General features: G+C 44.4%; 1 protein-coding gene across 1 annotated transcript; it reads right to left on the bottom strand.

The window, feature by feature from the left end:
- Positions 1-1,975: 1,975 nt before the first annotated feature.
- Positions 1,976-8,506, bottom strand: LOC128330888 (vomeronasal type-2 receptor 26-like). The gene is made up of 3 exons (XM_053264250.1): positions 8,380-8,506; positions 4,860-4,986; positions 1,976-2,886 (listed from the first exon to the last, which is right to left on the bottom strand). The coding sequence occupies exons 1-3, from the start codon at positions 8,455-8,457 to the stop codon at positions 1,976-1,978; spliced, it is 1,116 nt and encodes a 371-aa protein (XP_053120225.1). The 5' UTR covers positions 8,458-8,506.
- Between the last annotated feature and the right edge of the window lie 4,566 nt (positions 8,507-13,072).

Genomic DNA, 13,072 nt, shown 5'->3' with positions numbered 1-13,072 from the left:
TCCTTGGCAATTCTCTCCTCGCACATATGCTGGATTTGATCACATGATGGTCACTGTTGTTAAAGGTTCCATGGCACTGACATCTCTAACCAGGTCCTGTACACCACTCAGGATTAAGTCCAAGGTCACCTTTTACATAGGAACATAGGAAGCTGCCATATACTGAGTCAGACCATTGGTCTATCTAGCTCAGTATTGTCTTCACAGACTGGCAGCAGCTTCTCCAAGGTTGCAGGCAGGAATCTCTCTCAGCCCTGTCTTGGAGATGCTGCCAGGGAGGGAGCTTGGAACCTTCTGCTCTTCCAAGAGCGGCTTCATCCCCTGAGGGGAATATCTTGCAGTTCTCACACATCAAGTCTCCCATTCAGATGGAACCAGGGCAGACCCTGCTTAGCTATGGGGACAAGTCATGCTTGCTACCACAAGACCAGCTCTCCTCTTTTCTCTGGTTGCTTCCATGAACAACTGTTCTTGCACACAGTCATTTAGTGTATCTAGAAATTTGGCTTCTCTGTCATTACCTGAATGTGAATTTACCCAGTCTATGTGTGGGTAATTGAAGTCACCCATTCTTATAGCTCTGTCTCTCTTTGATGCCTCACTGATTTCTTTCTGCAACTCCCAGTCACTATCAACGTTTTGATCCAGAGGGTAAAAGCATGTTCCTGGTAACACATTTCCTTTCAGGCCTTGTATTGTCACCCACAGAGTCTCTATGGAAGACTCTGGTCTTCCTCATTCTTTGTGATTAGGAGATGACAATGCAAATGTATGCATGTGTGATTTCACAAGGGGTTTGGACAAAAATATTGGGAAAGAGGGGTTGTTTTCAACTTTGCTAAATGCTTGCCTGAAACAATTTGAGTAGATTCAACTTAACCCTTGGTGAAGCATATACGAATACAAATGCGACAAATATTTATATAACACTTTTCAACAAAAGGTTCCCAAAGTGGTTTGGGGATGGATAGGCTCAGTTGCTCTGCCCCTTCTAAATAAAGAGGAAAACTACTTTTAAAAGGTGCCTCTTTGCTCATTTAGCTAGATTTCCATTAAAACTGGAAATCCAGTTAAAACCAGTTTTAGAATACTTAGTTTAAAAGGAAGTTTGTCAGAAGCTTTTAAAAACCAATAATGAAGCATTTCTGAACAGTTGTTCTCAAGATGGGAGGCCACTATTGGGAAGGCCCTGTCTTTGGTACCCACCAAGTGAATCTGGGTCAGTGGCAGGGCTGAGAGCAGAGCCTGAGCTGATGAACTGAGGGTCCTGCCATATTCATATGGGTGAATGTGGTCCAAGAGACATCCTGGTCCCATGTCACATAGGACTTTAACCGTCAAGGCCCTGAAACAAACTGGCAGTGAGTGAAGCTGCCACAGTAATGCTTGTAAAATAGTCATCTCCCACAGGCATCCTTATGCCAGCATCCTGTACCAGTTGAGGCTTTCAAACTGTATCCAAAAGAAGCTCCATATGGCAGCAATGTTCACTCTTTTCCAAGTGGAGACCAGCATTTTTAAAAATAATACTAACGTACGAGAGCCATTTCTCACTGTGCTGACCTCTGCATGGTGTTGTGCTTTTCTCAGTGCTGGCGGGGGTGTGTGTGTGTGTGCATTTAAGAGAGAGAATGCCCTCTCTTAAGAGCTGTAGGAGAAAATCACTGGCAAGGGCTACACTTTCCAAATTGTGTAGGTGCTCAAGAGGGCTGAGTGCTGGGCAAAGTGGAGAGCCAGGGGGACTCTGCAGAGTATTCGGCTTTGGTCAAAGCTTCGCACAAGCCCAATAAACAAGTCAGGGAGGCACATTAAGGGTCAATTTGGGCCACTGGCTTCTGGACCTTACAATGAAGAAATCTGTAGAGGGTATAACAGTCAAAAAGCATCTTTCACAAAGGGTTAAAGGATAAAATAAGAAAAAGCAGAATAGGATAAGGCAGGGCAGGGGAAGTATGAGACGGACAGAGAAGGCTAGTTATATACCAATAGACTGTTTCCGTACCAGCTGCTCCCTGGTGTTCAGCTCAGGCCTTAATATGATAATGTAGAATTTGGGAAGGAAGATACAACTCAACAGTCCAGCACTAGAGGCCAAGATGGAGAAGATCTCCACAGCCACCATGAATTTCCCCTTGGTGCTCAGGTATGTGGGGATAAAGGACACCCATACGCTGCAGAAGATCATCATACTGAAGGTGATCAGCTTGGCTTCATTGAAACTACTGGGTAACTTTCTGGCCAAAAAGGCCACAGTGAAGCTGATGGTGGCCAGAAATCCCATGTAGCCCAAGACAATGTAGAACATGAAGGCAGAACCTTCATTGCATTGCACTATGATATAACCAGTCTGGGAGTGCATGTCAAACTCTGGAAAAGGGGGAGAGGTTGCCAGCCACATTGTACAAATGCAGATTTGAACAACAGAACAGATAATTATGACTGATACAGCCAGCCTCTTCCCCACCCATTTCCTCATCCTGTTTCCTGGCTTTGTAGCAATGAAGGCCAAAACCACCGTGATGGTTTTGGCCAACACACAAGAAACAACAGTAGAGAAGATGACACCAAACACTGTTTGCCGGAGAAGGCAGGTCATCTTCCCAGGCCAACCAATGAAAAGGAAAGAGCAGAGAAAGCAAAGCAGTAGAGAGATGAGCAGGGTACAGGTGATGCTCCAGTTGTTGGCTTTGACAATGGGAGTATTCCGGTGCTGAATGAAGATCCACATCACCACAAGTGCAATTATGGAAAATAGCAGAGTAGAAGAAGCACAAAGCATTCCAAGAGGCTCTTTATAGGAGAGAAAGGTGATGACTTTGAGGATGCATTGATCCTGGTTCCTGTTTGGATGCTGATCCTCTGGGCAATTGTTGCAGTGATCTGCATCTGAATGTAATAAGGAAAGTTACAGTCTAACCAAATATAATGCACCTCTTTAAACTATGCATCATCAGTGCATTACTTTGTGCTATGAAGCATACCAGTGAACATACAGGAATGATATCATCGATATCAGTGACAAATTTAACATTTGGCTAGAATGTAGTTATCAAAATTCTGGAAGAATGATTATGTATAGTTATAAAATAAAGGCTCACTAAAATTAAGCGTATCATAGATAAGGATGAAGAGGGTATCAAACTAAATTACTTCTGAGTAATTAATTTGTCTTTTAAGTAACTCTTAAGTAATACTATTGAGTAATTTAGTTTGGAGGCCAATCAACATGTTTAAATGCCTCTCCAAAGGTTGCTCTTGAAGGGAGATGACATCCCAAATCTTAATTTTGCAACTATTGATTCTCCAGCCAAGGTATAATCATTGTTGTACCAGTGGCACAACAATGAACTCTCAAAAATTTCATCAATTTACTTTTGTCCGTCAATTCAATAAATTCTGTCAATTTACTTACACCATACTGACCATGCATATGACCGCTGCACATGCATGGTGGCCACTGATGCCATTGCACACAGGCTGTCTAGATAAAGTGCCGCAACTGTGCATGGGAGCATCAGAGCCAGTCTGGATACTGGGTGGTGGCAGCAGGGCTGCTGTCTTCAATGATTTAAAGGTACTGTTCATCCCCCTTTGCCCATCCAAGCCCGGTTCATGCACATCCCTGCTGGAAACTGGGTGGACCCATAAACCTATGTCGGCAGACCATTCTAATTGGTCCACCACCCCTGCAGAGGGTAGACAGAACAGTCAAACTAGACCCTAGCAGATGATGATCTGTCCCATGGCAAGGGAGTTATCTCAAACTAGCCCACCTCCAGATCATTTGTTCCTTTATCAGCAAAAACCATTTCAAGAGTATTTCCTGCCACATGGGTAGAGCCTGATACCTATTGAGATAGGTGCATGGAGACCATTAAATCCTCAGCTGCTCCTTCACAGGGGCTCTCACTGTGGAAGTCCCCCAAGACAATATGTTTTGGGGAACCCAAAACTACCTCTGAGGCCACCCCTTCTAGCTCAGGTAGGGAGACTGAAGTGCAGCAGGGTGGTCAGTATACCAACAGAATCCCCAACCTATCTTGGAGGCTGACCATCAAGTAGAAACATTCAAAATTCTGTCAAAGCCAGGCACCTTGAAAGGGGAAAAGTCTCACAATAGATGACCACAATGCCCGTTCCCTGATCCTCAAGCTGGGGCTTCTGCAGGATCAGAAAACCTGGACAACAATGCTCAGAGAGAGCAAGCCCACCGAGCTCATCCAGTCAGGTCTCTGTCATGCATACCAAGTAAGCATGCTCATCAACGATTTGATTGTGGATGTTTTAGCATTTGCTGACCTGGCATTCAACAGCAGCACCCAACTCCTAGAGGGAGTATTTCCAGAACTCTCTGGAGCTGCAGGTTTGGGAGAAGAGCCAGGAAAAGGAACAGGCCTCAGTTGTCTGGACCATTTCCCCCTGTAAGAACCTGCCCAACTCCCACCACAATATCTCCCTCTGCCCACTACCCGTGAAATCATCACCCCAGACCATCCCCACTCTTCTGCTCCCCCAGACACATCTCCCCAGTCCAACCACCCCCATTTCCTCTTTTCCAGTAACACCGGGCCACAACTTCCTCAATCATAAACTTGTTAACTCTTTGTAGAAAGCAAGAGAAGTTCCAATTATTTTTTCTTCTTCCATGGCCCCAGTCTGCTCACCTCAAGGCTGAGAGCCAAAAGGCTGAGAGCCCTTGTGCTCACGCCCTTTGGCTTGCGTCCCTGGAGCAGCCTGATCTTAAGTAGCAGTCATCTGGAGGGGTGGAGCAGAGGCAAACAATCAGGGACCCACCTAGCAGAACTCTCTTTCCTCCTATGTTTCAGAACAGCTTTAAGACGTAAAGCTTCCTTACTTACCTATCTGGGTTGAAATCATCTCCTCAGAGCACTGAGCACAATCATAGCAACACACCTGCTGCCCCTGACGAGCCAGCCTTCTCTCTCCAGGTTGACAGCTCTCAACACATGTGGACTGTGGCACTCTCTAAACACAACCACAAGGAAAGAGTTTTAGAATTCAGATTGTCTGGGTTCTCCTTACTGAATTTTTGTTTCCATCCATTTCACACAAGAACACAATGGTCGACATTCTGCGCAAAATTCCATCGTCTTGTAACGGTTTTCTTATGCATAATGCAAAGATTGAATAAGCACCGTTGCACAATGGATGGCCATTTCCAATGGCCATCCATCACGCAACCGCATTTGTGCAATTCTGTGTGTTTGTGCAAAATCACTCTTTTGCAATGGTGTGTTATGTTTCATTACAATGCAGACAGAATTTGGCATGGTATGTCAGTCATCAATTACTCATCTCCTTTTCAGATCCATAGAGTATGATATCCTGATCATATCCTTCCATAGTTAGAGTATTCCCTTTGGATTCCTTGACCTCTTCTCTTTCTATTACCACCATTCTAAGCAACATGTTTGCTCCACCCTCAGACCTTATATGTAGTAAGCAAATTAAAAAAATATTGACAATTTTCTGGACATGCCAGTGAGTATTGCCAATACTAGCTAATGCTATTCATCATGTTCTGCATGTTAATTAATAACACAGTAATCTGAATTGGTAGGAATTTGAGTTACTCAATTTTAAGGATAAACTAAAACATATGGGACCAGTGCTTTTTAATTTGTTCATAAATGATCTAGAAGCAGGAGTAAGCAGCGAGGTGGCCAAATTTGAAGATGATACCAAACTCTTTCGGGTAGTGAAATCCAAAACAGATTGTGAGGAGCTCCAAGAGGATCTCTCCAAACTGGGTGAGTGGGCGACAAAATGGCAAATGCGGTTCAATGTTGGTAAGTGTAAAGTAATCCACATTGGGACAAAAAACCCCAACTTCAAGTATACGCTGATGGGATCTGAGCTGTTGGTGACTGACCAGGAGAGGGATCTTGGGATTGTGGTTGACAGCTCGTTGAAAGTGTCGACTCAATGTGCGGCAACTGTTAAAAAGGCCAATTCCATGCTAGGGATCATTAGGAAGGGGTTTGAAAATAAAACTGCTAATATTATAATGCCCTTATACAAAACTATGGTGTGGACACACCTGGATACAATTCTGCATACAATTCTGGTCACCACATCTAAAAAAGAACATTGTAGAACTGGAAAAGGTGCAGAAGGGGGCAACCAAAATGATCAGGGGCCTAGAGCACCTTTCTTATGAGGCAAGGCTACAACACCTGAGGCTTTTTAGTTTAGAAAAAGACGGCTGCGGGGAGACGTGATAGATGTCTATAAAATCATGCATGGTATGGAGAAAGTGGATAGAGAGAAATTCTTCTCCCTCTCACATAACACTATAACCAGGGGTCATCCCATGAAATGGATTGCCAGGTATTCTAGGACCAACAAACGGAAGTACTTTTTCACACAACGCATAATCCACTTGTGGAATTATCTGCCACGGGATGTGGTGACAGCCAATAACTTCATGGAGGAGAGGTCTATTGGTGGCTACAAGTCGGAGGGCTGTGGGCCACCTCCATCCTCAAAGGCAGGATGCCTCTGAGTACCAGTTGCAGGGGAGTAAGAGCAGGAGGGAGGGCATGCCCTCAACTCCTGCCTGTGGCTCTCAGTGTCATCTGGTGGGCCACAGTCTGAAACAGAATGCTGGACTAGATGGGCCTTGGGCCTGATCCAGCAGGGCTGTTCTTATGTGAGCACATCCAGGCTCGGACCAGCCTAGAGGGCAACAGGGCATATTCTCGGTGTGCCCCACCCGCAAGGAGCCCCTGCTCCCCGCTGCACTCGGCAGCAGTGAATACTCCCACCCTTAAGTACCCATTCTGCTCAAAACCTGGCACCCTCCCCACATACATTCCACCGCCCTCTCAGTGCCCCCAGTCCGGCCCGGAGCACATCCACCTCCAAAGAACCTCAGCTTTTAGACTTTTCACCTCTGCTTGTAATGTCTGCCTACTGAGGACTTATAGAACAGGTTTCAAGCATTTAAAGCACTTTATATGCTTTATTTGGGCATCTTGTTAAATGCACAGATGAGCCTTCATGTGCTTTTTTTTGTTTTTGTTTTATAAAGTGAGGCTGTATGGGTTAATCTGCTTGGGAATGAGGCATGCTGGAAGGGGGACTTCAGCATTTTGCCACCACTGCAAATCTAAAAGCAGAACACATGGCTCCTTAAAAAAAAATCCACCACTAATCATGTAAAGGCCAAACTACACATTTAATATGATTTGTAGTGCAGTCCTTAGAAATTCTACAAACAGCCCTATACGAATATTGTTATTGTTGTCTCATAAGAACATAAGAAAAGTCCTGCTGGATCAGGCCCAAGGCCTATCTAGTCCAGCATCCTGTTTCACACACTGGCCCACCGGATGCCTCTGGGAAGCCCACAGGCAAGAGGTGAGGGCATGCCCTCTCTCTTGCTATCGCTCCCCTGCAACTGGTACTCAGAGGCATCTTGCCTTTGAGGCTGGAGGTGCCCTATGGTCCTAAGACTAGTAGCCATTGATAGACCTGTCCTCTGTGAACGTCTCTTAACCCCTCTTAAAGCCATCCAGGCTGTTGGCTGCCACCACTTCTTGTGGCTGAGAACGGTGTTGCAATCTCCAGATTGCAAGTGGTAAACTGGGTCTGTGAGGGCAATGGTTTATTGTAGGCCATTTTCAAAATGCATAACCCTTCCAACTAAGAGAAAAGGCACTTTTAAAAGTGACGATTCTCTTATACTTTGCAGGGGCAGAGCAACTGTCCCTATCCAACCTCAGCTCAGCATCCCTCTAGTAGTGGTTGTTGGTGTAACCTTATGTTTCTTTTTAGATTGTAAGCCTTTTCGGGACACAGAACCATCTTTTTTATTATTCATTTTCGTGTAAACTGCTTTAAGAACTTTGGCTGAAAAGCAGTATATAAATATTCATCGTGGTAGTAGCTGCACTGACATTTCATAAGTTAGCAACCCCTGCTAACTGGGCAAAGAGGCACCTTTTAACATGGCGATTCTCTTTATTTAGCAGGGGGAGAGTAACTGGCCCTCTCCACCCCCAGCATAGTATCTCCAGTTCTTATGTTTCTTTATAGATTGTGAGCCCTTTGGGGACAGGGATCCATCTTATTATTTCTCTGTATAAACCACCCTGAACCGTTTTTGAAAGATGGTATAGAAATTGAATAAATAAATAAATAAATAAATAAATAAATAAAGCTTTCAGCACCAGGTCCCAGTTAATAGGATCATAAACCAGTTCTCCTGTTGGATTCTGTAGTTTTATAAAATCCGAACATCAGTATATAAACTTGGTTATGGATTTCCAAAGACTCACAGCACGGTGCTTTGTTTTGCTTCAGCAATTGTGGTGTAAGGCCTGCAGTTCAAGAATAAAAAACCAGCATGCCCACCTGGTTGAACTTATGATTCCACACAATGGCACTTCTGTTAATGGTGACCACTTTTCCTGCAGGAGCCCTCGGGTCCATCCTTCCAACACGAACTTTACGGAAGGACTTATTGGAGAAAGTAACCAAGTTAATGACATCGTATCCAGCAGCTGCTGACTCCCCATTCTCATCAAAGAATATTTCTTCTCCAGCACTATTGTTGAAGTGGATCGTTTTCAGAAAGGAGTGAAGCTTGTTTGGAGGAAGAGAAAAATGAAGTGGGACAAGTGGTGGGAAATGCGATTTCATCTGAATTTTTCTCTCTTGATCTTTTGATATGCAATACCTCTTTGCAACTATAATACAATGCACAAATAGTATTTTCTTATTTATGTATGATAAAGGAGAGATAAAAAGAAATTCTTAAAACTCTTCCTTCATATTTGCTGTCTGTGAAAGCAGCAGCAAAAATGGCTGAGGAAGCCATTATAGGAACATTGGAAGCAGCCTTGTACCAAATCAGACCGTTGGTCCATCTAGCTTCAAACTGTCTACACCAGGCTTTCCCAACCTGCGGCCCTCCAGATGTTGCCGAACTACAATTCCCATCACCCTCGGCTATAACTTATTGTGGCTGGGATGATGGGAATTGTAGTTCAGCAACATCTGGAGGGCCGCAGGTTGGGGAAGCCTGGTCTACACTGACTAGCAGTGGCTCTCCAAGGTTTCAGATAGAAGTCTTTCCCGGCCCTGCCTGAAAATGCAGGGCTTGAACCTGGGACCTTCTGCATGTAAAATAGATGTGCCACCCCTGAGCAATGGCTCCATCCCCTAAGAGAAATATCTTACAGCAGACAGAGCACACATGTAGTCACCCATCTAAATACAAACCATGATGAACTGGCTCTCTAGGAACCACACACACATAGGTTTTAACCCTTTTGTATCCATGGATACTGAAACCTGGTGTCAATGAAACCTGGTATCAACCTGGTGTCACCTACAAATACACAAAACCATGGATACAGAGTCCCCATATAACGAGGTTTGCCTGTCCACACAGGGGCGTCTCTTTTATGAGGCAGGGTGAGATGGTCATCTCAGTCAGCAGATTATTGCAGCACCAGGAGTATGGTGAGGCATCTCCTGCCTCTGCCATCAAAGCAACTCTTCAGGACTGGTGCAAGCTTTGCAAGGAGTGCCTTTTCTCATACTCACTGCACAATTTTCAAGAAGCATAAGGAAAGAAGAGGAGGCTGCTAGAGACCTTTCCTGCTCCCTGCCCACAACACCATTTTCAAAGCTTGCGAGGGTTGGTTTTGAAAGGGGGCTGGCCCCCACCAGGGGCATGGGGCATGGCAGCATTTGATGCCTTGCTTCAGGCACCACAGTACTGGCTAGCACTCTCTGTACAAAGATTATACATGTGTTGAACATGGTGTGTGAACAGGGCTCATACAGTGCCACCATGAATAGGATAATGCTCAATGTGTGTCATACAAACTGAACACATCCTATGAGCCACTCATGGCAACCCATCAGAGGCTTTCTAAGCTTCCTGCTTTGGTGATTAGGCGGTGGGCATCTCAAGCACTGGGCAGATACAAGGTGCCTGGTACTGCAAACTGTTAGGTCACAAGTTGCACAGTTCTGTGACTATTTTTCAGTAAACTGTGAATTCTGTAAAGGAACGCCCATCAGAAATGAAAGAAGCTGGTTTTAGGCAAACTACATCAGAACTATTTTTAGCACACCACTTAAATGGTGTTCTTTTATTCATCTTAAACCAGCCAGGGCTATTTCTTTAGATTGGACAGAATGTATTTTATTTTATTTTATTTTATTTTATTTTATTTTATTTTATTTTAGCATGTACATCCTGCTTTTCCTCCAAGGAACCTTGAGTGGTGTCCTAGATAATGAGGTTGTTCACACGATCAGTTCTACCCAGATTAGGGCAGCCCTAGCTGAGTAGGGCTGCTTCTTTGAAATGCCTGATTGTGGTGTGAAATGCCTGATCACGTGATCGAATCCAATCCCTGCGCTGCCTCCCCTGGTAGCCTGAGTTTTTGACCCAGGCTTTCACCTGGGTTAAAGGGCATGAGCATGCCCTTTGCCCCAGGTCGAGGGTCATGTGTATGCTCAGGCTGCATTCTTAGCAACTGACTCCCAGGGGAATCCCCCAGTGCACCACGCTCATCGTGCAGTGCATTGTGGGATTCCTGAAGGCCGGGTGTCAACCTCCAGAGATCCATGCTGCTGGGAGCAGCACAGATCGTGTGGGCACATGATGGCACACCAAAGGAAGACTCAATGGATCATCTGGGGGCGGGGGGGGGGGAAGGAAGGTAAGTACAACCCTGGCTTTCCTCTGCCTCACACCCTCTCTGCCCCTCTCATGGCCACAAGAACAACCTCACTGTTTATCCTCACAACAACTCTGTGAGGTAGGTTAGGCTGAGAGAGAAGTGACTGGGCCAGAGTCACCCAGCTGGTATCATGGCTGAATGGGGATTTGAACTTGGGTCTCCCCGTTCCTAGCCCAACACTCTAACCACTACAGCATATTGGCTTTCAGCTGAATGAATGAATGAAATCCAATAAATTGCTGCACTCAAACAAGTCCAGCCATGGGAAGCACACCTTTAGTTCCTTACAGTAGAAGATATTCTTACCTGCCATGGGTGGGCATTCTGAATGTCCCATGTATGTTCATCTGCCATTGCTTTCTTCCTGTACCTCGATGAATGCATGTTATGGAGAGCATGTGCTACTGCATAAACAGCATTGTAGATATTGTAGCTCTGCCCAGACATTCCCATTTCAAAGTCTGATCCAGGGATGGTCTTCAGCTTCTCCTTCCCAGTACAGATTTCTCTTTCTGGTGCATGCTGTTTAAATGAACATCGAAATACAGTAGACCAAAAATTATTTATTAAATAAAGCTCTGATTGGAAAGGGTTTATTGTTTGAAGGAAATGTTCATATCCTGCCACATCATTTGCGTGCAGTGTAAAGAACAATGTGCCATTGAAGGATTTTGGTATGAATATACCCCAGTTGAATAAAGCTCCAAAATCCCACTGAGCTGTTATGAGCCAGACTTTCTCTGTTGGGAGCATTAGAAAATTCTCATTAAACAATAGCAATCTTCGTAAACACTCCACAGACCGTGAAACTGCATGAACAAGAATGACATTGACTGTGGTCAATGAGAGAGTAGAATTTATTTTTTCCACAGTGTCATAATAGAGGTCTGTTATTGTCCAGTAAGATTCCAGTGTTGGGATAATTTCTTTAAAAGCAATACAAAGTTTGCTCTGGAGGAGTCTAGGAATGAGAGTCCTCAGCAACCTTTCTCCACTGTCATCCGCTGAAACAATGAGGCCAATCCAGGTCCATCCAAAATGCTTAAGCAGCCAGGTAATCCCCACAAACTGATCGTTTTCATCTGGGGTCATCCGGTAAAGAGTGGGGAATCTGTTTTTATCACTCAGTGCTGGTTCAAAGGAGCCATAACTGAGCTAAGAAGAAAGAGGATGTTTAATTCCCCATTACTCATTTCCTAATATCTAGACTTAATTTTCTCCCTTGTAATTTCAACACATTGTTCTGGCCCTGCCCTCAGGAGCAACAGAGAACAAGTCTCCTCCTTCTTCAAGGTAGTTATCTTCAGCCTTGCAGGCGCGCTTTGAAATAGTGATGGTGTGAGAAGAGAAAGACTTTTGTACATATCTGCCACTATTCTACTCCAATACCTCCTAAAAGTACTTTTAACAAAGCATCAGGGTTTTAATACGTCCATCTTAACGCAGGAGGCCAGTTCTCATGTTATATTATGCTATCAACATTCCTGAGGTATATTCTATGCTATCAATATCCTATGCTACCAATATTCCTTATTCCTGAGGTGGCTCATTTTGAAAGCAGCTCTTGAGAAAACAAGACTCTTGCAGGGGAGACAGCAATTTTTGTTTTCTTTCCAAAAGAAGACAGCAAGCAAACAAATAAAGAAAACAAGGAGGAAAGGACGAGGTACATTTGTTAGGGCTAGTCTTTCCTAGGGTTTGATTTCTGGTTGGCTTGGGGTTTAGTTTTTGACAGGGCAGTTAGTTTTCAATTGTGCCTAGAGAAAGAGTGGGTGGGGATTAGTTGCAGGTGAGTGACACAGGTAGGAGAAGGGACCACATTCATGAGGTTGCTCAGCTTGAAAGCAGCTCCTGAGAAGACAAGACACAGAGCACAGGAGCTTTGCTGCCCAAAGCTTTGTGAACAAAAGCTGGCAAAGAGGTATCAAAGGAGAAGAAGAATTTTATTTACGATCAATTATCAGATACACAAAAGTCAAAAACCAAACACACCCCACCCATATACAATACAATGCAATACAATAGGTACAGCAAATCAAATTAAGTATAATAATGGTAGCAAGATCAAATTACTTCTCAAATGACCATCCTTTGTTGTCTGATTTTCAAGCCTGTCAAACAAAGTTGGCTACCTTTCGGGTGATAGCTACACACTCATCAGAGAGGAGGAAATGTGTGTAGCAAGACCCGTCCCCACCTGAGGTATCAAAGGAGTTTTGCAGGGAAGTGTGTGGGAAGGCACACAAGCAGTCCTCCTTTCGCACAAAGGAGACACCCAACGTGAGGAGATGGTAAGTACTATCCCACTTTTGTAATATTCTTGGAGGACAGAGTTTAAAACCTTT

This window comes from Hemicordylus capensis, chromosome 6, assembly GCF_027244095.1.
Source record: "Hemicordylus capensis ecotype Gifberg chromosome 6, rHemCap1.1.pri, whole genome shotgun sequence".
Taxonomy (NCBI): Eukaryota; Metazoa; Chordata; class Lepidosauria; order Squamata; family Cordylidae; genus Hemicordylus; species Hemicordylus capensis.
The sequence above is the reverse complement of the archived record's forward strand: the minus strand, read 5'-3'. Positions and strand labels throughout refer to the sequence as shown.